At 45.8% G+C, this 26,087-nt stretch overlaps 1 protein-coding gene across 1 annotated transcript in view; it reads left to right on the top strand.

Moving 5' to 3' along the window:
• Positions 1-26,087, top strand: part of POLR3B (RNA polymerase III subunit B) — a 776,005-nt gene that overhangs the window by 338,209 nt on the left and 411,709 nt on the right. Inside the window, exon 12 of the mRNA XM_069228350.1 lies at positions 10,820-10,954. Within this exon, the coding sequence (XP_069084451.1) occupies positions 10,820-10,954 (135 nt within the window). The remainder of the gene's footprint in view (positions 1-10,819; positions 10,955-26,087) is intronic.

Consider the following 26,087-nt stretch of genomic DNA (forward strand, 5'->3'; position numbering starts at 1 on the left):
TCCAACAATGTGTGTAGTCCATTTCCCTCAGCTTATTGTTATGATTCTGGAAGTCATTGATCCATTTCTCTAGGTCCTATGGTTCCAGAGATATTGGTGTTCAAAAGGTGTGGTAGAACTTTTACTCTAAACCAGTGCTTCTCCTTTTACCGGTGAGAAGCAGAGTTTAGTTGGTGCCACCAGTCCTGTAGATGTTGCTAGTCATTTACACAAAATGGGCCATTAAATGTTGACGTCTCAGGGAGTTTACTGTTAGTATTAGTCTGCTACTTAGAACAATATCTATATATACCTGGAACAATAGGTACCCAGAGCAGTATATATGAGTACCCTGAGTAATATCCTCAAATAATATATTTCTGGAAAAACACTATTATATATATCAACATGTCCCTAGAATAATATCTAGAATAATATATTACATAATTATATATATATATATATAAAGACCAGAGGATTTTCAGAAATTACTGAGCACTTTCGTAAGCTTACATTACCTGTAGACCCCAATAATAACCATATAACGGGTATACATTTGGTAGTCGCATCTTTCTTCGAGAAGGTGGATGAACATTTGTCCTTTTTAGTTATCGTCTGTGAAAGCACATGCAGCATTCGCTATTGCTTGTGAGTGATATTGTATACAACAGGGGTCTTCAGACTGGGGGTGAGCCCCCCTAGGGGGGCCTCAAGTGATCCCAGGGGGGCGCCAGGCTCTGGCCAAAAGAAGCATTTCACAGATAACAGTGTTTTGTTTTAAGCAGAAACATGTTATTGCATTTTTAAAATGGCAACAGTACTTACCTGCAATGTTTAAATATATCTAGACATATTTAAACATTGCCATCTTTATAAAATATTTGTGAGACATTCTGAAGGGGGGGGCCAGTGATTTTTATTTTTCAACTGGGGTGGTGCGGCATTCAAAGGTTTGGAGACCTCTGGTATACAACAAGGCACTTGCAGCGTCTCCTTTTGGTTAACATTTGTTGGTTTCATTGTCACTTTTATTAGTTGGCTTCTAATTGGCCAGCGTATGCTGGCTTCACTTCCTCTCCTTCGGCTAAAGCATGGACCAAGTACTGATTGCTTCAGCTTAATTTCTCTCCAGCTGATTGCACTGTTATTAAGGTATTACTTTAATTCGTTCTTCCCTGTTGTCCTTGTTGAACAGCTAGCCATTTGTTGCTGTGTTTCACTAGGGTCTCGGCCTGCTCAAGATGGAGTCTGGCCTTTTGGACTTTCCGTCAGAAGTTCACTTTTCTCCAATCATTTAATCTGAATGGCCACATTTTACGAGACGCCCAATGGTCAAGGTAACTAAGGATAGTTCCCTGCTTGATCGATAACTTCCAGAATTATTTTTTCTGGGTCATCTGGGTGCCTCTGCTCTAGTATTTGCAACTCTTGCGCCTCCTTTTCTATGTCATGAAGTAACGTGTGACGTACACCCTTAGCCGCTGAAATGCAATGTCCTCTAATCACTGCTTTAAAAGCATCCCATTCCGTCAGTCTTGAGTCCGTGGATCCCTCATTTACCTCAGAATAAGCTGTTATGTCAGAACGAATGGTGGCCTTAAGAGCCTCATCTTCTAGGAGGGCTGGTTGGAGTCACCGGGGGCCGGTTGCGGAATCATCCAAGCCCTAACAGTAAGGTATTATGGTCCAAAATTGTTCTGGTCAGGTATTCGGTCAGCTGTGCCAGGTCCCGGATGTCTGGTGAGCACAAGAAGGTATCTAAACGCACATGTAGGTCATGCAGTAGGGAGAAAAAGGTGTAATCCCTGTCCTCTGGGTGATGAACGTGCCAAAAATCAATTAGCCCCCATTCCCTCTGCCAGCTGTGGAAAGCGCCAGCGGCTCGAGCAGTTGGGGAGTTCTGCAGTGGGGGGGAGGGTGTGTGATCTATCTAAAGTTGTCTGAAATACAGTTAAGATCTGCATCTAACAGAACAGGTCCCATGAAGTGTGTGGCCAGGCATTCGGAAAGCGACGTCAGAAATCCTGAATGGTCAGTGTTAGGGCCATAGATGCTCCTGATTACTATCTCCCAACCATCTAACTTCCAAATGACTATGACATAACGTCCCAAAGGGTCTATGATGGAAGCAGTATGCTGATATGGAACCCCGGGTTTAATCCATACAAAGCCCCCATGCATAAGCTGATTAAATGGTACAATAGACTTGACCTCTCCATCTTCGTTGGAGTGCGCGCCCTGCTATGACATCCAAGTGGGTCTCCTGTAGCAGAGCTATGTGGATTCCTCGTCTAGCAAGATGTGAAAATACTTAGATGTTTGACCATTGAGTGCATTCCTCTGACGTTCCATGTTACTACCTTTACACTCCCGATGGCTACCACACTGAATGTTATGTGTGGCATAAGGGGGAGCTGCAGGGGTTCTGATCCCATCTCCAGGGGAACCCTTCTCACAGCAAGTCTGATGTGTAGCAGGCGTAGACAGCACAAAGCAGTCCCCTCTTTAACTGAAAAAAGCTCTTCTCCAACCCCCAATTCCCAGGTAAAGCGGTGTGACCCACTCGCCCAAACTATCAAGCAACCAACATGTTCATGCCTTCTAACGCTTGGGTCAAGGTTTGCAGGGGGGTGATAGTTCAGGCAGTCTGCAATGCTTAGCTCGGGGCATCCCCGGCACCCACTCAACCCCCAATAACACATATCTACATTAAACAATCCACAAGGGGTTTCTTTTTATCTCAACACTATCAGGGGGTGTGGAAATAAAGTTTTTGTTCTACCCCAGTGCTTCAGGGCAGATTCCAACTGAGGCGCCAACAAGGATCGCTAAATGAGTTCATCTGCAGTTCTTGGGGTGTCCACCGGGAGAATCACACTGGAGGGTACCGAAGCAATGGACTCACTGTCAGAATCCGTTCTCTCCTTTCTCGCTCTCTGGGATGGAGATACGGGGCCAGGTGACGATCCACCCACTGGGATGACCACAGCGACCACCTTCTTACGCTCTTTGCACCTTTTCTTCTGTGGGATGTCCAGCCAGTGCAGGCAGTCTTCTTCAGCAGGAGCGAGGTTGAAGCTTCCTCTTCTGCATCCGGTGTAGGCTGCTCGGGCCTGGACTAGGTTGCAGTTCCATCCAGGACCATGCATCATGAGGGATAGAAATAAACTGCACCCAGTCAGAGTTACCACTCAGAGTTGTGCAGGAACCTGCATATTAATACTCTATTGTTCTCCACCATCAGGTTCCCTCGTAGTCTCATTTGTTGTAATCTCGATCCTTGAAATGAAGAAGCCGCTCCACCACCGCATTTGTTGGAGCTCCCAGGGGCAATGGCCGAGTCAGTACTCTGTGGGCCGGCTCCAGGGCAAAGAAGGAGGATAAGCCTTCTGGGGCCACCACGAATCTGAGCCAATCTTCCAGCCAGCTCATCATGACGGAACCTTCGTTTTTTTTTTCCCAGGGAGCCCCACCACTCTGATATTATTGCGGCTTGCGATATTCTCCACATCTTCCGCTCTGCTCTCTAGAGTAGTTAAGCGAGTTTCAACTGAGTTCTGCCAAGCGACGATGGTCGTCGAGTAAAAGACCTAGATCAATGCTTAGGATGTCAATTTTGACCTCAAGGGCTGCTCTTGTCAGGGTGACCGGATCCTCGGGGTTTGCGCCTGTTCCCAATATGTCCACCTCCTGGCAGCTCCAAACTCTACTTGCTATTATAGCACAGAGTTAAAGAATGGCCAAGCGGGGGATGGGGTTTTAGGTTGGGAACAGCGGGGAAGGAGACCTGTGGAAGCAAGAGTTAAGAACACAATATCAAAATTATGCACATTAACTTTCAAAAACGTTGTTCCTAATATTTATATACTGATAATATGAATGATCAAGAGCTTCTCTATAACATGACCTATTAGTTCTTGGTCTCTGGAAAATAAAGAAGGATTATGCAAACTTCCATATGAGTGTTTTTAGAATAACATCTTATGTTCTGAACATTGAATAACACTCTGCTGAATCTGGGAGTCAAGAATACTATGAACATTAAATAACACTGTTAAATCTGGGTTTTAAGACTACCATGAACATTGAATAACACTCTGTGGAATCTGAGTTTCAAGAATACTATGATAATTGAATAACACTCTGTTGAATCTGGGTTTCAAGAATACCATGAACATTGAATAACACTCTGTTGAATCTGGGTTTCAAGAATACCATGAACATTAAATAACACTCTGTTACTACTTCATACCTCAAGATTCAAATGTCATGAAATGATTGCGCACTCTGCCGATCTGTACTACAATAGTTAAATGCCAGAAATGAATCGCGCACCCTGTTGCTGATTCGAACATCAAGGTTTTAATGCCAAAATACGATCACGCACACTGCCGATCCGAACTGTGAAAGTTAAATGCCAAGAATGAATCGTGCACACTGTTGCCGATTCAACAATCAAGGTTTAAATGCCAAAATACGATCGCGCAGACTGACGATCCAAACTGCAGGAGTTAAATGCCAAGAAATCCATCGCACACGCGATGTAACTAAAAGGCCCAAAACTCAAGTATTTCTGAAAACGGAGTCGGGAGCCTAACCCGACCTCCGCCTTACCGCCCTGCTTGAAGATCACCAAGGAAATGAAGACAGGGCCTGGAAATCCTACTTAGGCCTTCGGAACAGGTGCTCAGGAAATGCTGCTGCTCCGCACCTGGACTTCTGAATAGTGAGCACATGGAGCTGGGCTGGGTCCCTTAAATAGACCCAGGCCCCACCCACATGCCACACCCAGCCAGGCTGCAGGAAGGGATTCTAGAAAGGCTTAGAATAGGGACCACACCCTAACCACACCTTGTAATAATGCAGCAAAGCCTTGAAAATGAGCAATACATAGAAAACAGCATTAATGATGTTTTAACATGAATCTCTGCAATGCAAAACGTTAACATAGTGCATTAATACATAATGCATGAATTATTACATTTCACAAGAGTCAGTTTATTGCATTACGTTGCCCGTAGAGCGCTCACTGTCCTGATGTTGACAGCTCTGGACGCCGCTATGGCCTGTAGGACATCTTGGAGTGTAGAGGTGAAGGGCATTATCACCATTGTCGCTGGGGGCGTTTGCTCTGAGTCACTGCTGGCTGTTCTTAGACTCCAGGGACCCCAAGGTCCCCTTCTCTGTTTTTTCAGGGCTTTGCCAATGGCATGTGTAGGAAGCTGGCTCTGTATATATTATATCAAAATTAGATATTGTGTGCACAGAGTCGAGGGGTTCTCCAGAGACTTAACAGAGGCTAGAATAGATAATACTAATGCTCTCTACTGTGGTAGTGTGGTCGAGCAGTTAGGCATATCAGAGGGTAGTGCAAAGCATTTGTTGTACACACACAAGCAATATAAGCATACACTCAATGACTTCACTCCAGACTAATGGTTTTTATATAGCAAAAATATATTTTCTTAATTTATTTCTAGAACCAGAAGATTCAAGTTGCAGGTAGGTACTTCAATAGATTCCTATTTCACACATTTGTTTGAAATCAATACGTTTTACAGTTTTTAAAATATTGGCAATTATCTGTTTTAAAAGTGCACTTTTCAGAAACAGTTCCTGGGGGAAGAAAAGTTAAGTGCGATTTACTGGTAAGTACTTGACTTGCAGTTCCAGTCTCCGGGGGTTAGGAAGTACACAGGTTCGGGTTCAAGATAACTCCAAACACCCACCACCGGCAACACAGGGACGGCTGGGTGCAGGGGTAAAAGTTGAGGCAAATTTAACATGGTTCCTTTGGAGACTGGGGGCACTCAGAATCAGGCCTGCCAACAGGTAAATACCCACAACTTCGGAGGGCAGACCTGGGGGGTTTAGAGGAGAACTGAGAGGGCCACAAGAAGGCACCAAACACACACCCTCAGTGGCACTGGGGCGGCCGGGTGCAGGGTGCAAACCAGGCATCAGATTTCCAATGCTGGGCTATGAGGGGACCCTGGGGTCACTCAGATGCCACAGGCGAAGTCCAGGGGGTCGACTTGGGCCTGGACAGGGAGGAGGACCGCCTGCTGAACGTACCTGCACTGGGGTTCGGGTTCTCCAAAGCCTGGGGGCTGCGGGTGCAGTAGTCTTTTATGCATCGGATATCTTAATCTGGCACTTTTGCGGTCAGCTGGGTCCTCGAGTTTCCCTCTGCAGGCGTCTTTGTGGAGAGGTCAACCCAGGGTGGGCACTTGCTCACAATCGCCTGGGGACTCTCTCTAGCTGGGTGGGCCACATAGTCCTTGGCCAGTGGCGTCTGGTGCAGGGTGGTCAGGACTCACTGATCCGGGGAGACTCTGGAGTCCCTTGGAAGTAATTTCTTTTTGGACAGGGCCGCTGTCCACTGGAGTTCTTGGTCGTTTGGGGTGCAGGGCAGTCCTCTGGAACTTGGCAGAGGTCGTTGGTCCCGCGTTGACTTCTTGTTGCAGGTTCTTTGAAGCAGGAGACAGGCCGGTAGGGCTGGGGCCGAGTCAGTTTGTGTCTTCCTTCTTCTCTGCTGGGGTTCAGCTTAGCAGTCCTTCTTCTTTCTTGTTAGTTCGCCAAGAATCTGGTGAGCTAGGTTCAGGGGAGCCCTTAAATCCTGGATTTAGGGGTGTTTCAGAGGGCAGTAGGCAATGGCCACTGTCCCTGAGGCTGGCTACACCCTTCTTGTGTCCACTCCCTCTGGGGAGGGGGACACAAACCTAACACTATTGGTCCCTGTCCTCCAACCCAAGATGGAGGATTCTGCAAGGAGGGGATCACCTCAGCTCTGGACACCTTAGGGGTGTTCCTAGCTGGGGTGGTCACTCCTCCCTGTTTTCCCTAATTTTCCCGCTGGACTTGCCACCAAAAGTGGGGCTTTGTCCAGGGGAGGTGGGGAGGGGGGCGGGTGGGGCTTTCAGCTCCACTAGCTGGAGGAACATGGGGCACTGTAAACAGAGGTTTGAGCCTATGAGGCTCCCCGCCAAGTGTTACAGTCCCTGCAGGGTGGAGGTGTAATGCACCTCCACCCACGACAGGCTTTGTTTATGGCCACAGAGGGCACAAAGGCTCTCACCCCTTGTGGTTAAAAACGTGTCTGAAAGTGGCACGCTGGCACAGACTGGTCAGTCCTGCACTAGCAGTTTAGCATCACCCCAGAGAGCATCTCTAAGATGTCCTCTGTGGTGAATTTTTCAATAAATCCCACAGTGGCTTTATTGTGCTGAGAAGTTTGCTACCAAAGTTCCCAGTATTCAGTGAAGCCATTATGGAGCTCAGGAGTTAGTAATGACAAACTCCCAGACCATACACTCAATATGGCTACACTGCACTTACAATGTCTAGGAATGGACTTAAACACTGTAGGGGCATAGTGCTCATGAAGCTATGCCCTTACCTGTGGTATAGTGCACCCTGCCTTATGGCTGTAAGGCCTGCTAGAGGGGTGACTTACCTATGCCACAGGCAGTGGGTTGTGGGCATGGCACCCTATGAGGAGTCTCATGTCGACTTTGCCTTTTTCTCCCCACCAGTACACAAAAGCTGCAAAGGCAGTGTATATGTGCTTGGTGAGGGGTTCTCCAGTGTGGCATAATGCATGCTGCAGCCCTTGGTACCATGGGTACCTTTTACAAGGCACTTAACTGTGTGCCGGGGTGTGCCAATTGTGGAAACAAAGGTACAGATTTTGGGAAAGAACACTGGTGCTGGGGCCTGGTTAGCAGGATCCCAGCACACTTTCAATCAAAATTGGCATCAATATCAGGAAAAAAGTGTGTGTGTGTGTGTGTGTGTTGGGGGGAGGGGGGAGGAAGGGGGTAACCATGCCAACCGCATGCTTCTGCACCATCCACAACTAACTCCCGAACGCTGTAGGTCTTTCTGGTGTGCAGGTAATCCAACAGGCGAATTGCTCTGCAGTTTGGCGTCCCCACTGCACCTTAAGATGGGTAAGGTCTTCTTCTAATGTTTAACACGCGGTGGGCAAGGGGCGGTTCCATTGCTCCGGGGCCCCCGTGCAGTCCTATATCAAAATCCACTAGTAGTCAGGATCACCCTCCAAGCACTCATGGAGTAAAAGAACAATCTGTAGAACAAGGGTTTTCAGTGCCACCTGGTAGGGATTTTCCAGTCTCCTCCGCCCCTGCCTTCGGTCACTGCTATTACAACTCCTGCCTCAGTAGAGCCGCATAGGGGCCAATGGGTTAAAAGTCACTGCTCCTCAGGTCCCACTTGGGCGCTATCTGGTTCTCCCCCTCTTCACTTGGAGATCTTTTTGGTAATCAAGGGAGTAATGTGTGCCTCTCTACCGGGCATCTGTTGCTCCTCGCAGGGCTACAGTCGCGCAGGCGCAGATCTGGGCACTATAACCCCGCTAATCCAACCGCTGAAGCCAGGGCTCGACCTCACAGGGGGCCGGATTCCATCGCTCGCCAGCTTGCGCTCACCGCTTCGCGCTCTTGCAGGGAGGACAGTCTCACCTTCCAGGGTGCACCTCCTACATCATGTATTGCTCCTGTTCTTGCAACTTCAGAAGCAACCGCACATCGGCTGTCAGTCTGTAAGGGTCAGTCCGATTCGCGGACAGGCGTGTGATTAGTGCTTCGCGATCACCTGGTTTTCAGGGTCTCTCCTGGCCTCTGGGTCATCTGCCGAGGCCGCAATCCTTTTCCTCCAGGGTTGCAGTTGGCCCTGCATCAGCCCAGGGCCCCCAGTAGCAGCACGACACAGTCTTTCAGGGTGCGCCACCTCCCCGGTGCAATTTTGGATCCTCTGCGGCACTGGAATTCACTGAGCCGCTGGCTGCCATGCGACCGCGGCCCAGATCTCAGCCGAGCAGCGATCCTCAGTCTAGGATCACTGTCGAGGGGGTCCCCCTTGCAAGTTGAGGGGTCGAGGATGTGGCCCCCCTCCCTCTTCTATATGGCAGGATGGGCCGAGTGAGGTCAGATGAGGCTGTTAGTACGTCTGGTCCTTAATAAGTAAAGTTACAAGGGGACGTGCATTGGTCGATTAACCTTTTGATTCGCATGGAGTACCCTAGCTACGGTGTGACCAATGTTCTCAATAATCAATACACAACATCAATAACCATTAAGCAAATCATTAAACAGCAGTAAATAACATCACACCATGACCTTTCAGTCATGAATAACCACAACTCAATATACGTTGTAGTAATTTTATTTCCCTATTAGTTACAATACTAAGTCATGTGATTATTTCCAACTTTATTCAACTCAAATCAAGATTAATTCATTAGCAACCACCAATAACATAATCTAATCAAAACGTGTGACAGAATACATTCTAAAGCATTAGTATAAGTCAACATATGAATCAAAGGTGAATACGTCAATATGAGTAGCAGAGTTCAGCAAATCAGTCCATCAATCATTTGTCTCTGTAGTTGTCAGTATCCTAAAATAGGAACCTCATCTAACCCAGATTAACATTAGCATGTGGGACTTCATGCAAAAACAGTTTAGAACATGAATTTAGAAAAAACATCTAGCTAAGAGGAAAAAAGCTATTAGACAGTGCATTTGGTACCTAGAATGAAAAGACACAAAAAAGTAATCCAGTCACATCTACCTATCCAAGGTATGGACCAGCAACAAAGTCAGTCTTCGTCTTCAGGTCATCAATCGATCAGCATCGCATCAGGCTCTCCTCTTAGAGAGTATGAGCCCAATAACAGAATCTCAAATCTCTTCTCCCCTCTTATCGCATCAATTTTGGAACAGGGTCTGTGAGCTTTTCCTTCTGTCACGTTGTTATATTAATGTCACCCAGACTATCCCCTAATTCCTGATTGGTCAACTAATCACACGATTTTATTTTACCCAATAACCTTTATAATTCAAATCTCTGAATTCTAATATTACACAGTTCCTATGTAGTTGATTGGTTCACTTTACGATGTCCTCATCATCCGGCTCGTTGGGTATCGAAAATGTTGCATCTTTTTCTCTAGTCAGTGTCTTCATTGTTTAAATCCTGGGGAAGTACACTTGGAATGCTTTACACAGTTTTTGCTACATTTTGTTCCATCGTCTCCTGTCCATTGGTTCTTGCAAAGGTTTCAGCTAAGCAGATTTAATTAAACAATGAGCAGTTCACAGTTAGTTCAGGCCGCCAGTGCCTTACATTGACCGTTATTATTCAGCTTCTGCACGAGGCCTGGCAAAACTAGACCACGACTTTGGCTAAGTTAAGCTCTACAATATAATGCAAAACATAAGTTATATCTCTCAATATGACATACTACTACGTTATTTTAATACATTTTCAATAATTCACATATGTTAGTTGCTCTTTTATTATAATTTGTGAATCTTGGTGACCACTCTCCGAGGGAACATTTTTCAAACGTGCACATAATTTTTCTACGTTAATCATTTTCTACATTTTTTCATTATTCAAAATACATAAGCATTCATTAATAATTTCTAATATATTTGCGTTAACAGGGCTCACTCCATTCATCATGCCCCTCTTAAATAGAACATCTTATTGTGACTGTACACATGTCTCCTAAGTAACACCAGTTATTTGCTTTGAAAATATATATGTGCTGGTCCAACAAATACCTCATGTTAATTCAAATAAATTATGAAATGCTTGTATGTCCAGGTTAAGTCTGTGTTTGCTTTGTGCAAAGTATTTGGGTGTAGATGATATTTGGACAAATGTTTGTATTTGCTTAGTATGTGTCTTCCTAGTTGAGACTCAAAACGTTCAGACTACTGAGAGTATTTATATACCATTCCATTGTATCTATTTGCAGCTACGAAACAAAAAAGCAAAATGACAACATTTGAATACTCTATTTTAGGTAAAAGAATTTCATTTTCGTGCAAAGTGCATCTATACAGCTGTAATGGTTCGAAGGGTAATACTCGCGCAAGGAGAGAACAAAGTGGATGATAGAGACTATTATGGAAACAAGCGTTTGGAATTGGCAGGGCAGGTGGGTCATCAATTCAGTACTTTTAATATTATTCACGTTTTCGAACAGGTAATTTATTTTATCTTTTTTTGCTATTATTTAAGTTACTTGGAAGATGGGGTCAATACTTTACATTAGCATACACCACTAGCATTAATATTACTAAAGTTAGGTTTTGCCACATTTGTTTTGAAAGAATTACACTGTTTCAACATGTGCATCAGGGAATCCTACAATGTAAAGTATGTGGAGCATTTTGCTTTTGTCCTCCTAATGAGAATATTCGATTAAAAGTTACTTAAATCAGGTGGTCACCCAGTCACCATTGCATCATTATTAAGGGAGAATTACCATGATTACCAGATCATTGTGTTCTCACAGATCAGGATGTAAAGTCAGAAACTTAGTTGTACTTGTTAATTTTTCAAGTTGCAACCATAGTTCCAGTCAATTTGTCATGTAAGACTTATTGAGGGCGGGTGTTATCAATAAAGGTTCTCCTAACTCTCATCACAAAATAATAGCCGTGAAACCATGTAACATTGACTTGTGATCAGGGCTATCAAGGGATTTGTTTATATGTATTATACTCCATATTTATAAACCTGGAAGTAATCTTGGGAGTATTTCTACGGAGAACAAGGATGCAAAGTGTGCTTCCAGGTAACAAAGGGGAAGAGTGTGGATATCCATCCCTGGATGTGGGGGTAATTGTTTTTTAGTTAAAACTTTAGTGAACACCTCATCAAACCCAATAGCGGATATCCACCAGATGTTTTGTGCCTTGATGCTGTACCTTCAAATTATAAAGGTAAGTATTGGGCTAGAGATCATCTAAATTGTATCTCCTCTGCCATCCTGACAATCACGTCAAACTCTGAATCAGTTCCTTAGATTTAGAACCCTTTATTAATCCCCATTAAAATGTAATTAGTCTTTCTATGTAGACTGAGGGCATTGGCAGGGTAATCACGTAAACAGTTTCACTTATGTAACCCCTTAAAATCAAGATACTATTTCTACACAATGTTCAGTAAATATTCATTTGCTGTAATACCTAATTGATCAGATTCACTTAATTTAAAAAAATACATAATATACTCCTTATGATAATACCACATTCAAAAACCAATGCATCTTAAAAGCTTATTTGCCTCCATGCAGCAATCATTGGCCTCTCTTTTTCCTCTTATTCCTTAAGTATTTAAAATAACATATCAACCAAACCTTTAAATATATCCATCAAAACAGATCAATACGATCCCACATATAGCTGCATTTCAAAATAATGTTTGTCTTTACGGCATATTCTCTCTCCAAATTTAGTTTAAGATTACAGGTCTGAAGTATATTTATTTGCCCACCATGTAAAAGGAAGGTACCATTCGTCCTAAGGCTGAATGTTTGGCAACCAGGAGATTCATAGGTACCTTTGCCTTAAAAGGTTAAACGTGTTTCACAAGTAAGGAAGCTGCCAATATCCTTGGTGTCTTGGGGTACCCCCCCCTCACCTTCCCCCACACCCAGTGCTACCTGTGGAGCCACCACAAAAACATAGCTGCCAACTTTGTTCCCTGCCTCGCCTTGGCCTCTGTGCAGACTTCCCCCACTTCGAAGGTGCTTCTAAAGTTGCGTTAGGGTCCTGACCCTCTTCCAGCTGGCTCTTTGGTCACAGACATGTTGGTGCCTTTACATGCTGTTTTCTGCTGATGAAGTAGCAATTAGCTAGAGTGAAAACATCAAACAAAGTTAATGAGACAAACGTTCCTCAGATCCCTAATTTTACCAGGCGAAACCTTCAGGAGTTTAAGCTACCTTTTCGGGTCTGGTTCAAATGATTTGACTTCTCTGGTGCAGAACTAAATAGTGTGGGGCATAATCACATTTTTCCTGTTTTGTGGTGCATTTTAATGAATCAGCAGGCTTTTTTCCCAGGTATATACTCATTTGAGCTTGCTAGATAAAAAGACACAAAAAAATTAAATCTGCTTCATTTTCACATATTTATCTGTGGCCCATAACAACAGGCTAGAGAAGGCATTCTTCAATTCTTTGCAGAACTTATCATTGCATGGTAGCTAGACACTCACTTTAATATAACATAATCGTATGCAGTTCCTCTTGTATGGAACAAAAGAAGATTCAAAGGACAGCAGTTTCGATGTGCTTCTTGAAGCTAAAATGGAGGCAATGTCTAACTCTCCTGTCTAACCAGTACAGAAGCTAAACAGAAAGCCCTTCCTTCTTGCTCCATAGACCGCAATATATTATTTTTTGTAGCTAGTTTTTATTTTAATTTTTATTTAAAGTACATATCCAGTATAATGCAGCTGTGTCACAATACAGCTCGCATACACAGCATGCACAGGAGAGTTGTATATGAACAGTGCAATGCTGTGGAATTCTGCCGTTAATGTAAGGTCATCCATGTGTGGACAACAAATACATTCTCAATGATACTAACAGTGAAGGTGGTAACGAATATTTCAATAAGACTTTGTATTGAGGGCCAATGAATCAACAATGATGCCCAAAAAAAAATCAACTCTGAACTATATCATAACTGCGTGAAATAAAAAGAAAACTAAAGCACTGGGTGCACTCGTTCATAGTGTTAGGATAATGCAATAAGTGTCATGGAGCCGGTGGGGTTTAGCAGGGGTGAGTGCGGTAGATACCAGTCAGAGCTGAAAAAAAGTGGGAGTGACGAGGAGGAGGAGGAGGAGAAGGATACGGTCTGCACATGTGTTTAAGGGGTGGGTTGAGTGGATGGAGTCCTCTTGCAGAAAGTCTCCAGGAGGGTGTCCCACGCCTCTGAAAAGGGATATTGTCTGAGACCCTTAACCTCTTCCCTGCACAGTAATGCACTCTCAGCCTGGGCCCATGCCAACCTAGACCCCACTGGAAGGTTTGCTGCTTTCCATTTACGGGTGATCAGGCGCCACTATTTATCAATATAGTATATAAGGTACTGGTGTTTGGGACGCAACAGAGAAGATGGACTAGTTTCTAAATGCATGCTGACAGGTGATTTTATTACTTCTGGCATAATGTGTGGTAGATTGTACATGACTCGCTTATACTTAAAGAAAATAATTTGTAATAATGTAGGTAGGGTTTTGACTGATTGTGTAGATGTATGTAATGAAATATAATTGGACCCTGAGTTGCTCATAATATGATAGTTATTATTCACATATTTGCTATATCATAAATAATGAGATTATTGAAAAATACCTATACTTCTGTTTGATTTGAGGGTCTCTGGAGAGGGAAGGCAAAACGACAGCATGAAAGAGATTGCTGACGGGTATGTTTGACTTCTAACACTCCCAACCAAATTAGCATAATGCACCGGGAACTGAGAGGGACACCAGTCAGTGTTCCTTTTCTCTGATAACGCTGCAGTTTCCGTTTGAGGGTGAGGAAATCGTGTTGCTGTGACCCCAATTATTTTGGACAATATAACAGTAGAAGTCTTCTCTTGAAATCTAAAACAAGGTATCCTCTCACTTTCTCCGGTTAGGTAATTCAAGCATATTGACTTGCCTAGTCACTGGATTTTTGGTTCATGCAGTGGAGTACCTAATGCTGCTAGTACCACGTTTCTTGGCAAGATATCCTCATACTTGGTGAAAAGTGGCAAGCCTGTCATTCCTCAACTTGCCAGATTCACATAGAAGTCTGATCTCTAACCTACTTTAGCACAGTATGGCTGCTTTCAAACAAGCAATGCAAATTGAGCTAGAGAAAGTTGATGTGGCCTCCCGGTATTTGACTTAAGCTGTTGACATGATTGTTTAGTAGCCACTGTTCTGATGGATAGTTCTAACTGCTGATTGCTTATCTTTAGACTATTACCAAACACCTTGAGAATCTGGAGATTTTTTTCAACATTCCTTCCCCATGCCGGTAGGTGGCATCATATGGCTCAATGGTGACTTCATACCACCCTTGATGTGCTGCATTTAAAAGCACCACTCCTGCGTGTTGATGTTGTCTCCTTTCATTCCCCACCCTTTGATGCAGCTTTAGATATTCACTTCCAACTTTGTAAGTGTTCCATTGAGTTAAACGTTTGTTTCAAAGGCATTCTGCCAGGCAAAGTGTCTTCACTGCAAATTACATGATTCAAACCATGCCGCGACTGCAGGAAGCATATGTCTGTCACATGCCCACAAGAGGTGTGACACTGGGCCTTGACTTGAAGTCATACTATGTATGCCCTTATGTACTGGAAGGCAGTTAGGGAGTAGGATGTGAAGCTTTAAATCGGAGAGCATAAGACAATGTCTTGTTCAATCCAAAGTGCACCCCCCCATTTCCAAGTCACGGAACCATTGTCAGTTGCAGTCATGAGATTGGTCCTGCACAAAATCCTGTTCCTGCTTGAGGTCATCTGATGAGTCAAAGTCTAAATCACACTATTAGTGCAAGAAAGCCAAGTGGGGCTTGTAGGAAGCCGGCTCTTTATATGATATATCAAAATTAGATATATCGTGCAAAGAGTCCGAGGTTCCCTTACTAATGGACAGTGGCTTGTTATAGCAATCCCAAGGTACTTTTTTCAGGGGTAATGTGCCTGAGCAGCCTTAGACTTATCAGAAAGGAGTGTTAGACATTTACCATAGGCCCACAGTCAATAAATGAGGCACATGACTAAGGAAATCCAAGCCAATTTACAAAAATAACATAAAATAAATATATATAATATATAGCCACTAGAATGAATACGATCGGATAAGTACATTTTGCAAGGAAATTGTCTTCAGGTTTGTAAAATCAAGACATCGTGCAATTTTCTGAACTCCAATTTTATCCTATTTAGGAAAAACAAAAACGGCAAATAGGTACTCAGTAATGACTTACAGCACCAATCTTTCAGATGTACGGTGGGTATGTGGCAGGGTCCTAGCTCACACCAACAGGCCACCTGGGGTGGCCAGGTGCAGAGGTGTAGGTTAGCGTTGGGGGCCACGTTAAAGTCAGTGGAGATCAGTTCAGTCCGAAAAGCACTGAAGCCAGAGACTGGGGGTTCTGACTAGGTGAACCAACATGTGGGTTCAAATCTTTATTATGCTCTGGGACGTGGAGACACCATCGGTCCTCTTCTCTTGGGGCCAGAATGGCCAGTTGTAGGGGTGTCCTTAGGTGTCAGGCCTTCGTCAGCGAACACTCGCGGTAGAGTGGACCTGCTGAAAGAGGCTACCATCATGGGCTGGGGGACCAGTTCAACCAAGCCAACAGGTGGGCTCAGGTCTCACAAGGCGAGGAGATGTGGGGACACCCTTGGTTCTCTTCTCTCCGGTCTGGGTCACATGGGTGCAGAGGTGTCCTGAGGTGTTGGGTCTTTGTTTCCAGGTCACTTACGGTAGAGGGGGGCCTGCACAAATGCGCTGCAGGTTTCGGTCTGAAAGTCGCAGTGGGGAAGCCCAAGATGGACTGTCTCTGGGGAGGCTGGCTGGGCACCATGCTGGCATTGTTGGCCCACTTCAACTCTGGCTAGGGGCACAAGGGCAGTTGTGCTGTCTGGTGTTGGGTTTTGGTGGTTCAACGCCCTCTTCAGGGTTTCCTGGGTGCCTGCAAGCATGCAGGGAAGCAGCTACACTACTCCACGGTAGTTCTTTGTGCTGGGGTGAAGGCTGGCAGTCTTCTCTGACTTGTGGAAGTTTTCGCAGCTTGAGGACGAGGCGTCATCCTCGCAATCGTCGAAGTCAGCAACAAGGCTGTCAGGGTTGGCGCAGAGTCAGTCACTGGTCTTCAGTTCTTGACTTTTGTTTTTCCCAAGTGTCTTTCTTCAGGTCAGCAGAATCTGATTTCCTGGTGCCTGGGGCTCTCCTAAATAATTAATTTATCGGTGCTTAGAAGAGTGTAGGGGAGTAGCCAATGGGCTACTTACCTCTGGAGTCACTATGCCCCCTATATGACCACTTCCTGTGGGAAGTGGGCATAACACTATCCCAGAACTCCTAGTTCAGCCATCACCAAGATGGCAGACTTTCAAAAGTTGTGTCCATATTAGGCAGCTCACCATAGGGGTGGAACTGACCTGAGAGGTGGGCACGCCTCTATGACTATTAATTTTCCCACCTGTTCAGGTGTCAAATGGGCCCTGGGGCAAGGGGTTTGGCATCCTCTCCTTCGTGGGAAGCCATATCTACATACCAAGGGTGGTGGGCTTCTTTGAATGCCCCTACCTTGGAATGCAGAATTGCAAGTCATTGTGTTGGGATGGTGTACTAACACCACTGCCAGAGCAGGCTTTGTTCCTGTCTGCCCGAGAGCAAAGACTCTCACCCTTGGGGGTCAGAAACCTGTATTGTGGTGGCATGCTAGTTAGAACTAGTCAGCCAGCACACAGGTTAATGGTTGGTTTTTCAGGGGGCATCTGTAAGGTGCTCTCTGGGTGCATGTATTAATAAATCCCTCACAGGCATCAGTGAGGATTTATCAGTATGAGATGTTTGATACCAAACATTTCTATTTTCAGTGAAGCCATCATGTAGCTGGGGAACTCGTATCCACTGTCCAGCACATGTACTTAAAATGGCTTCCCTGTTCACTCACTATGTCTAAGAATCGGCAAAGACATAGCAGGGGCATATCTACTCTTGCAGATATACCCCACATGTAATATAATGCAGTTTGCCTTAAAGCTGTAAGGCCTGCAGTAGGGGTTACTTCCATATATTGCTTGCAGTGTTAGGTGACTGGGCACGCAGCCTGTGTGTGATGTTGTGTTTTCACTTTTAGCTGCACTAAGACCCACAGCCTGCAATGGCGGTCTGCGTGTGCTAGGTGAGGAGTCCCTGAGGGTGGCATAATTTATGCTGCAGCCCTTGGGGACCCCTTTGGTACCCATGCCCTATGTACCAGTGGTAACATTAAGTAGGGACTTACAGGGGTGCCAAATGTATTGCTAGTTGGTTAAGGAAAGAGATCTTGCACTGGGGACCTGGGCAGCAGGAACCCAGTGCACTTTCAGTCAAAATTGCATCAATTACCAGGCAAAATGTGGGGGTGACCATTTAAAAAAGGGGCACTGAAAGAGTATTACTGGGAGGGTCTGGTGTTTTCTAGCTCTGAGTCTGTCCCATATTTAGTCCCAGCATGCACAGCATTCACTGGGCCACCGTCTATCCGGCAGAAGATAGCAGTCTTCAAGGAAGCCATGCTGCAAATTTTCCAGATGCTACCAGATCCCTTTGGTGTGCTTTCGACCTTCACAGAGCAACAGGGGTCCCCAGATGGACCTCTGCCAGTGGGCTCTCCCCGACGCGGATTGCGCTTGAGTAGCCATTCTTCGGTCCTTACCAAAGTCATTCCAGACTTGCATTATGGGCCCATATTCCATGCCAGGTTTTTCCATACCTTGTAGATCCCACTGGTTCCAGAACAGGTTGTGATGCTGGTTTCTGACCCTGAGCTGACACCTGCCAGAGCCAGACCTACATCACATGAAATTTGCAAGGTGCAACAATGGATTATGCAGCCAGACCTTCATGCTTGGCCTCCCCCTTGACAACAATAGTATTGGGTGATAGAGGCCCTCTTCTGCTCCGATGGAGTTCAGGGTATACCAAGTGTCCCTCATTACATGGTGATAAGGAGGAGGAAGCGGACAATCTGCCCACCATTACGCTGATCGGGGGTTATATTTAGATCTTTAAAGTGCCAATGGACTAGTTCCTCACCAGAGTCTGAGTTGGAATTACCACCTGGACCAACCAATACAAGAAAGTTCCTTCTTTGCTATAGTAGTGTGTAGAGCAGCAGATGTGCTAGACTTGAAATTGCATAATTTGGAAGCCAAAACCAGTGTATTTACTGAAATTCTTCATCCACGTCCAACTTCATTTGAGCCATAATGGCCATTTAAAGAGGCTGTTATGGATATGCTCATGGTTGCTTAGTCGAAGTCATGGCTAGCCCTTCTGCTCATCTGGCCTATAGCTAGACAGCAAAACAGCCAACACCTTCAACGGCCTTGTGGTTCCAAGCTTTCTTTTGGTAAAAAAACAAAACATAAAAGCACATATACAAATATACAATAAATTCAACAATACAAAGTTCATTAATCTAATAACTTCCATCATCAGTTGTGCGCTCATTCTCTTTGAAAACATCCAGCCCCTCTTCTTCCTTATTAGCCCTACTTTACACACATATCTACTCACTCCATAAACTAGAGGTGTAGATGTCTCGGTTTGCAGGGCCCTTAGTGCATCTGCATATCTTCTAAAACCCAGGTTACAGTAGAGTGGGCGTATCCATTTTTTCCTAGGCACGGCATACACTGGGCAAACATAACATGCACAACATTCACCTTTATTTTATCATGCATAAATTGAAGTTAACACAGTTTTCTTTTCTTCTAAAATCCATTCTAGGCCCAAACTTGGCTCATCTTTACAGTGAAAATCTCCCCCTACAGTAATTATGGCTTCAGGGTTCATGGTGCTAAGGTCTCTAAGTCTGTAACCACAGGTGATTCAATATTAAGCTTCCTTGGCCAAATGTAGACATTAAATAGGCATACTCCTGGGCCTTCCTGTGCCTTTATCTGGATTCCTAATATATCCAGAGAATCTGTTTTTATCAATTCAATAGCAGCTGTCAGAGAGATTTTGATACTACATACTTTCAGCCCCCCTGAAGGTCTACATTTTGATGAAGGGGGTTGCATTAATTTTAAAATGTATTACACCCTGGTTTATATAATGGCTCTAATAGCCATGTCTCCTGAAAGAGGCAGAAGTGAAATTTACCTACATAGTCCTGCCAATCCGGCTCCATTATCTTATGTCTTAAGCCAGCTGCCTTCCAAGAGATCACAGACAAAGGATTAGGTCCATCCATTTTTGATTTAATAGGCACAAGCAACCTCCCAACTACTACACTATGTATTCTTCTACTAATTACCACATTTATTTGCTTTAGGCTACAGTCTACCCTCTCAGATGATGGTTGGTATAAACCACAACGTGAGTCATCATGGCTTCAATTTATAGATAGAGAGCTATTTATTCAATTTAGAGATTCAAGATTTGCCGAAGACTGATTATTACCAGATGAATTATCAAACTTTAGTAGAGCCCTTGCTTTTTGAGATACATCCTCAGCTGGGTCGTTTAATTTTAAACTAATTGCCAAGACCGAAAACACACTGGTTCTCAGGTCCAGGGCAATTCGACCTTCTACTATCATCTACTATTGTGAAAGCCATGGTTATCCTAGCAGATTCACGTGCTTTGGATGGCAAGGGCTTAGCTGAGATTATGTCCGAGTGAATGACCGATAAACATTGTTGGTTGTGCATAATCCATTGAATCACCTTATTTTTCACTGATTCTTCATCCTCCTCAATGTTTGACGCCAATTTAGGGACATTAATCATAAGCAATCTGTGGCCTCTAATCATAACTGGGTCCCTGGTAAAAATCTGCCGGCCGCTTGTGTCAGGATGCAACCAGCCCGAATAAGAGTTTCATAATGGTCTCCCGCTGCAAACTGTTTGCTTACTTCTCTCTCAATAATCCAAATGGTGTGGCTCGGGCTGGGAGACACTGTACCTTGTTTCTCTTCTACCTATAGGGGGCTACTGATTTCACCCATCTAGTTTGATGTTTGGGGGCATGATTGTCTCTATACCCTGAACTGAGGGGACCCTCATTCTACCTCGGGTGGTTGCATGATCTCTTGCCCCATCTGTCAAAGAGATTTTGAGGGTCACTTCAGCTGGGTCCTCTGTTTGTGGATTTGTCCTGACTACTTGAGCGTAAATATGCTCATTTAACTTGCCAGAACATTCTGGGTCAGTTGGGCATGGAATCCCTTCCCTTCACTTCCTTTTGAACAGCAAATCTCTTACTAGGTCCTTTAAATCCATCACCTCTTTTGTTTGTAAATCAATTTGCCCTTTTAGCTCTAGCACATCTGTGTTGTTACAGCTACATTGGGTTACCTTTGCCTTAGTTAAATTAGATAGATCTGTACATTATAAATCATGAGGACCTGTGTCATCAGAGTAAGGATGGATCTGTTTGTCTCTAGCATTTCCATCTGCGCTAGAGGGGGATATCTGTTAGAGCAAACTATGGACGGAGAGCCTTCGTCCAAACTCTCGCCACAAGTATTTGGACGCGAGGCCTCCACCCCAGATGAGTTACTAACAACCTGAGTTAATTCATTATTGTGTGGATTGCAATACCCCGCCCCCCCAGTCGAGGCTGTGCAAACTTGTTTCACTTAAAGAAGCATTAATGGAAGAACTGGTAATCACACCGTTGGCACCAGGTGCACTTTCTTATTTTTTAGTAGAAGGCAGTTATTTCAGAAGCTCAGGCACCTGATGCTTTCTGATTTCCACTCCGCTTATCACTTAATAGCGTGCCCACTTGTTCTATGGGGTCATCTATCTTTGCTAGAGTGCAATTATCCCCTGCACTTTTCATCACTCTTGGATTTTTTCCCTTTCCCTGTGGGACCTCTGTTGCCTTGCGCTTACCCATAACTTGGACCTCAGAATCTATTGTGTAAACTCCTAAATGTGCAGTGGGTGGTGGAATCAGTATCTACAAATAATCTCAAGCCCTATCACTTAGACTCTTGTTTGGTACTGGAGTGCTCTTTGCAACTATGACTAACTATACATTTTAAATATACTGGTATAAAAGCATACCCAATTAACCCCGTCCAACCCAATTGTCACAATAAAATATTAACTTCACATGTATCTAAGCAATACAGGGACTTAAGAAACACTAAAATTCGATCCTGCTTTTGCCCCCCAAATAAATGTCTGCACCTCCGATTTAATTAAGTCTAAAGGTTTTGAATATTAGGCGTCACAATTCAAGTAGGTGTTCGTTATCGCTGGTCACACAGCATCCCTCCCATAGATTCCCTGGGATTAAGGAGCAGATTGTTTCTTATTAACCACTTAAGTCTCCAGCAATCGTTTTTACCAGTCCCCTTCTCCCTTAACTAGGAATCCTCCAAGTACCTGGATAGTCATAACCAGTTCCAGTGTGCCACAGCAATACTTGGGCATAGGGCCAAGGGTGGTGGCCCACAGCAGGCGGGCACAGGCTGGGCCGGCCCTTGGCCCAGTGCGTCCTGTGCAGCGGGTGATGCGGCAGCGCAATATAGAACAAGTCTGGTGGGCCCGCCTCCCCAGTGGTCTCTGGCAGCAGGATGGTCTCCTGGGACATGTAGCCCCTTGAAGCAAAATGTCCTTGTGCTCTGCACAGTGGGTGATGCAGCAGAGCTATATACCGTGAGTCAGGTGTGGCCCTGCCTTCCCAGTGGTCTCCAACAGCAGGGTTGTCTCCTGGGACACGTATTCCCTTAAAGCAAGGTGTTCTTGTGGCCCACGCAGCGGGTGATGCAGCACGCCTATGTAGCACGAATCAGGTGTGGCTCCGCCTCCCCAGTGGTGTCCAGCAGCAGGGTGCTCTCCTGGGAAACATAGGCCCTCATTACAACATTGGCGGTAAATGCCGCTTACTGCTGTGCAGAAGACCGCCAACACTGCGGCCGTGGAAATCCGCCACAGCTATTACGACCCACAGGCTGGAATCCGCCAAAATCTAGACACCCACACAAGTCCGCCACACCAAAGGTCAGTGATAAACTGGCGATAACAAAACCTCCACCGTCACGCCAACAAGACTACACCCACACTATCACGACCCACAAATTCACGCGGCTGTCTTTCTACCGTAGTATTCCATTGACGGTACACGCCCTCTGTGTTAAAAATAAACACACATTTACAAAACACAACCACATTGGACAATTCGAATACACACACCTGATACACATACACACACCACTCCCACACACCCAATACAATATAAAACACACACCCACATCACCCACAAACCCCTACGACAAAAAACTAGAACGAAGCACAGAGAGAGAGACACTACCATCAACAAACTAGCATCCACAGGCACACAACACCATCACTCACACAACATCCACGCACCTCACACAACATACACAAACACATCCCCTCACACATCACAACACACACCACCTCACACATCACCCACACCACACCATGGCACTGCAAAGACACCCCAGGTTCTCTGAGGAGGAGCTCAGGGTCATGGTGGAGGAAATCGTCCGGGTAGAGCCACAGCTATTCGGATCACAGGTGCAGCACACCTCCATTGCTAAGAAGATGGAGCTATGGCGCAGAATCGTAGACTGGGTCAATGCAGTGGGACAGCACCCAAGAACTAGGGATGACATCAGGAAGAGGTGGAACGAGCTACGGGGGAAGGTGCGTTCCGTGGTCTCAAGACACCAGATTGCAGTTCAGAGGACTGGTGGCGGACCCCCACCTCTTCCCCCACAACTAACAACATGGGAGGAGCAAGTCTTGGCTATACTGCATCCTGAGGGCCTCGCAGGAGTAGCAGGAGGAATGGACTCTGGTAAGTCAGATCTTAACTATTAAATCCCCCACTCTACCTGCATGCTATCACATACCCCACCCTCACCCCCATCACTCCAACTCCTCACATATGTCCCACTATCACAACCCACCCTTCCCAACACCAAGCCCTGCATGCAACACCAAAGCATGGACACCCATCACCAAAGCATGTCCACTACACATACCCACACAGATCCCCAATCCTAGACAAGAATGTAAGCACTGGGGTACAGGGTCACCCAGCCATTGCACACAATGGCACACACAGATGCAATAATCATGCCTTTACACCCCTGCAGGACCCCTAGCCAACGTCACCGGACAGGAGGTTCCAGACATGTCCACCCCCTGTCCCCCCCCCCCCCCCCCCCCCCCCCCCACACACACACACACACACACACACACACACACACAGAAGAGGCCCACAGTGATGACAGCAGCTCTGTCCAACTGGATCTAGATGACCAGCCCAGCCCATCTGGGACCTCGGGACCGTCGGTTCCCCACACACTAGCACATGCCACCACAGAGCCTCCCCCTCACGAAACACCAGCACAGCACCCACCCAGCGGGCCCATACCTCTGTCCCCAGGACACGTTAAGCAGCAGTGTGTCCACCACTACATGGAACCCAGGCAAACCCACAAACCCAAGGACCTGGGGGCAGTGGGCACACGGTTCAGGGGACAGAGGAACAGGAAAACAGGGGAACTGGGAGGACTGCTGTGCGACAGGCAGAGGACAGGCCCAGGGAACCCACTCGCCACGAGGTCCTCTCCAACATCATGGGAGCGTACCATCATTCCCAGGAGACGATGGCAACTGTACTGGCCAAGTTTCAGGAGACCCAGTGGCTGCAGGAGGAACAGTATTTGGGGATCAGGGAGGAACTCAGGTCCATCAACACCACCCTGGTCACCATTGTAGGGGTGCTGAAGGACCTTGTGAACACCAGGAGGGACACTGTGGAACAACAAGGGGCCCCTGACACTAGCCTCGATGATGAACTTCCCACCACCTCCGCCGGTGCTAGTGGACAGGAGGCCCGCCACAGGACCACGACACTAGCACCCCACCCCCTGCAGATGTAGAACCACCCCGCAAACGGTCCCTGAGATCCAGGACAAAGACAGAGAACAATGCCAAGACCCCGCCAAGAAATGAGACCACCCTGAATGTCACCCTTCTTTCCCACTTAGTCACCCTGTCCATCCTTAAACTGCCCTAGCTCCACTTCCTATGCCCCTTTGGAAAATGCATCTGTGAGACAAATAACTGGTCTCTGCCATGGACATTCCTCCACCATCACCCTTGCCCATTTTACAACCCCCTCCACTAATTTGCACTTAAATAAACACCCTTGAATCACAAAACAATCTGGAGTCAGTCTGTGCATTCACAAATGTGTATTTGCTATAACTAAGGAACATAGCAATGTCCATTGTATTGTCAACATACCTATGTCACACAGCTCTAGTCCATGAGGTAACCTAGCAGAGGTCACACAGTGGGACCCACATCTGTGAAATAGAAAGGCAAAGTGACAGGTCAGGGTCCATACACTGGGTGAAAGTGACAGACATATGATAGGTCTAATAATTGTATGAGATATAGGAGGCAGTGATGTCTTCTCACCTGTGTCTCACTGGAAGTATTGCTGGATCACGTTGTTTCTGTTGTCTATATCCTCTTCTTCTGCCCCCTCTTCCTCACTGTCCACAGGCTCCACAGCTGCCACAAGACCTCCTTCTGGACCATCCTCCTGCAGAAAAGGCACCTGTTGTCACAAAGCCAGTTTGTACAGCATACAGCAGGCCATGATGATCTGGCACACCTTCTTTGGTGAGTAGTAGAGAGAACTACCTGTCATATGGAGGCACCGGAACCTGGCCTTCAGGAGGCCAAAGGTCCTTTCTTTCACTCTCCTAGTTTGCCCATGTGCCTGATTGTAGCGTTCCTCTGCCCTTGTCATGGGATTTCGCACTGGGGTCTGTAGCCATGACAGGTTGGGGTACCCAGAGTCACCTGCAAATGTCGAGGGACAACTGCTAGACACACACTAACCCTTAGGGACAACCCCAGACAACTATTCACAGGATATAGGGTATTTGTCCTCACCTATTAGCCACATGCGGTGCCTCTGGAGTTGCCCCATCACATAAGGGATGCTGCTATTCCTCAAAATGTAAGCGTCATGCACTGAGCCTGGAAACTTGGTGTTCACATGGGAGATGTACTGGTCGGCCAAACACACCATCTGCACATTCATTGAATGGTAGCTCTTCCTGTTTCTGTACACCTGTTCACTCCTGCGGGGGGTACCAAGGCCACATGTGTCCCATCAATGGCACCTATGATGTTGGGGATATGTCCCAGGGCATAGAAGTCACCTTTCACTGTGGGCAAATCCTCCACCTGAGGGAAAACGATGTAGCTGCGCATGTGTTTCAGCAGGGCAGACAACACTCTGGACGACACGTTTGAGAACATAGGCTGGGACATCCCTGATGCAATGGCCACTGTTGTTTGAAAAGACCACCTTGCCAGGAAATGGAGTACTGACAGGACCTGCACTAGAGGGGGGATTCCTGTGGGATGGTGGATAGCTGACATCAGGTCTGGCTCCAACTGGGCACACAGTTCTAGGATTGTGGCACGATCAAGTCTGTAAGTGATAATGATGTGTCTGTCTTCCATTGTCGACAG

Source organism: Pleurodeles waltl, chromosome 4_1 (genome assembly GCF_031143425.1).
Source record: "Pleurodeles waltl isolate 20211129_DDA chromosome 4_1, aPleWal1.hap1.20221129, whole genome shotgun sequence".
Classification (NCBI taxonomy): domain Eukaryota; kingdom Metazoa; phylum Chordata; class Amphibia; order Caudata; family Salamandridae; genus Pleurodeles; species Pleurodeles waltl.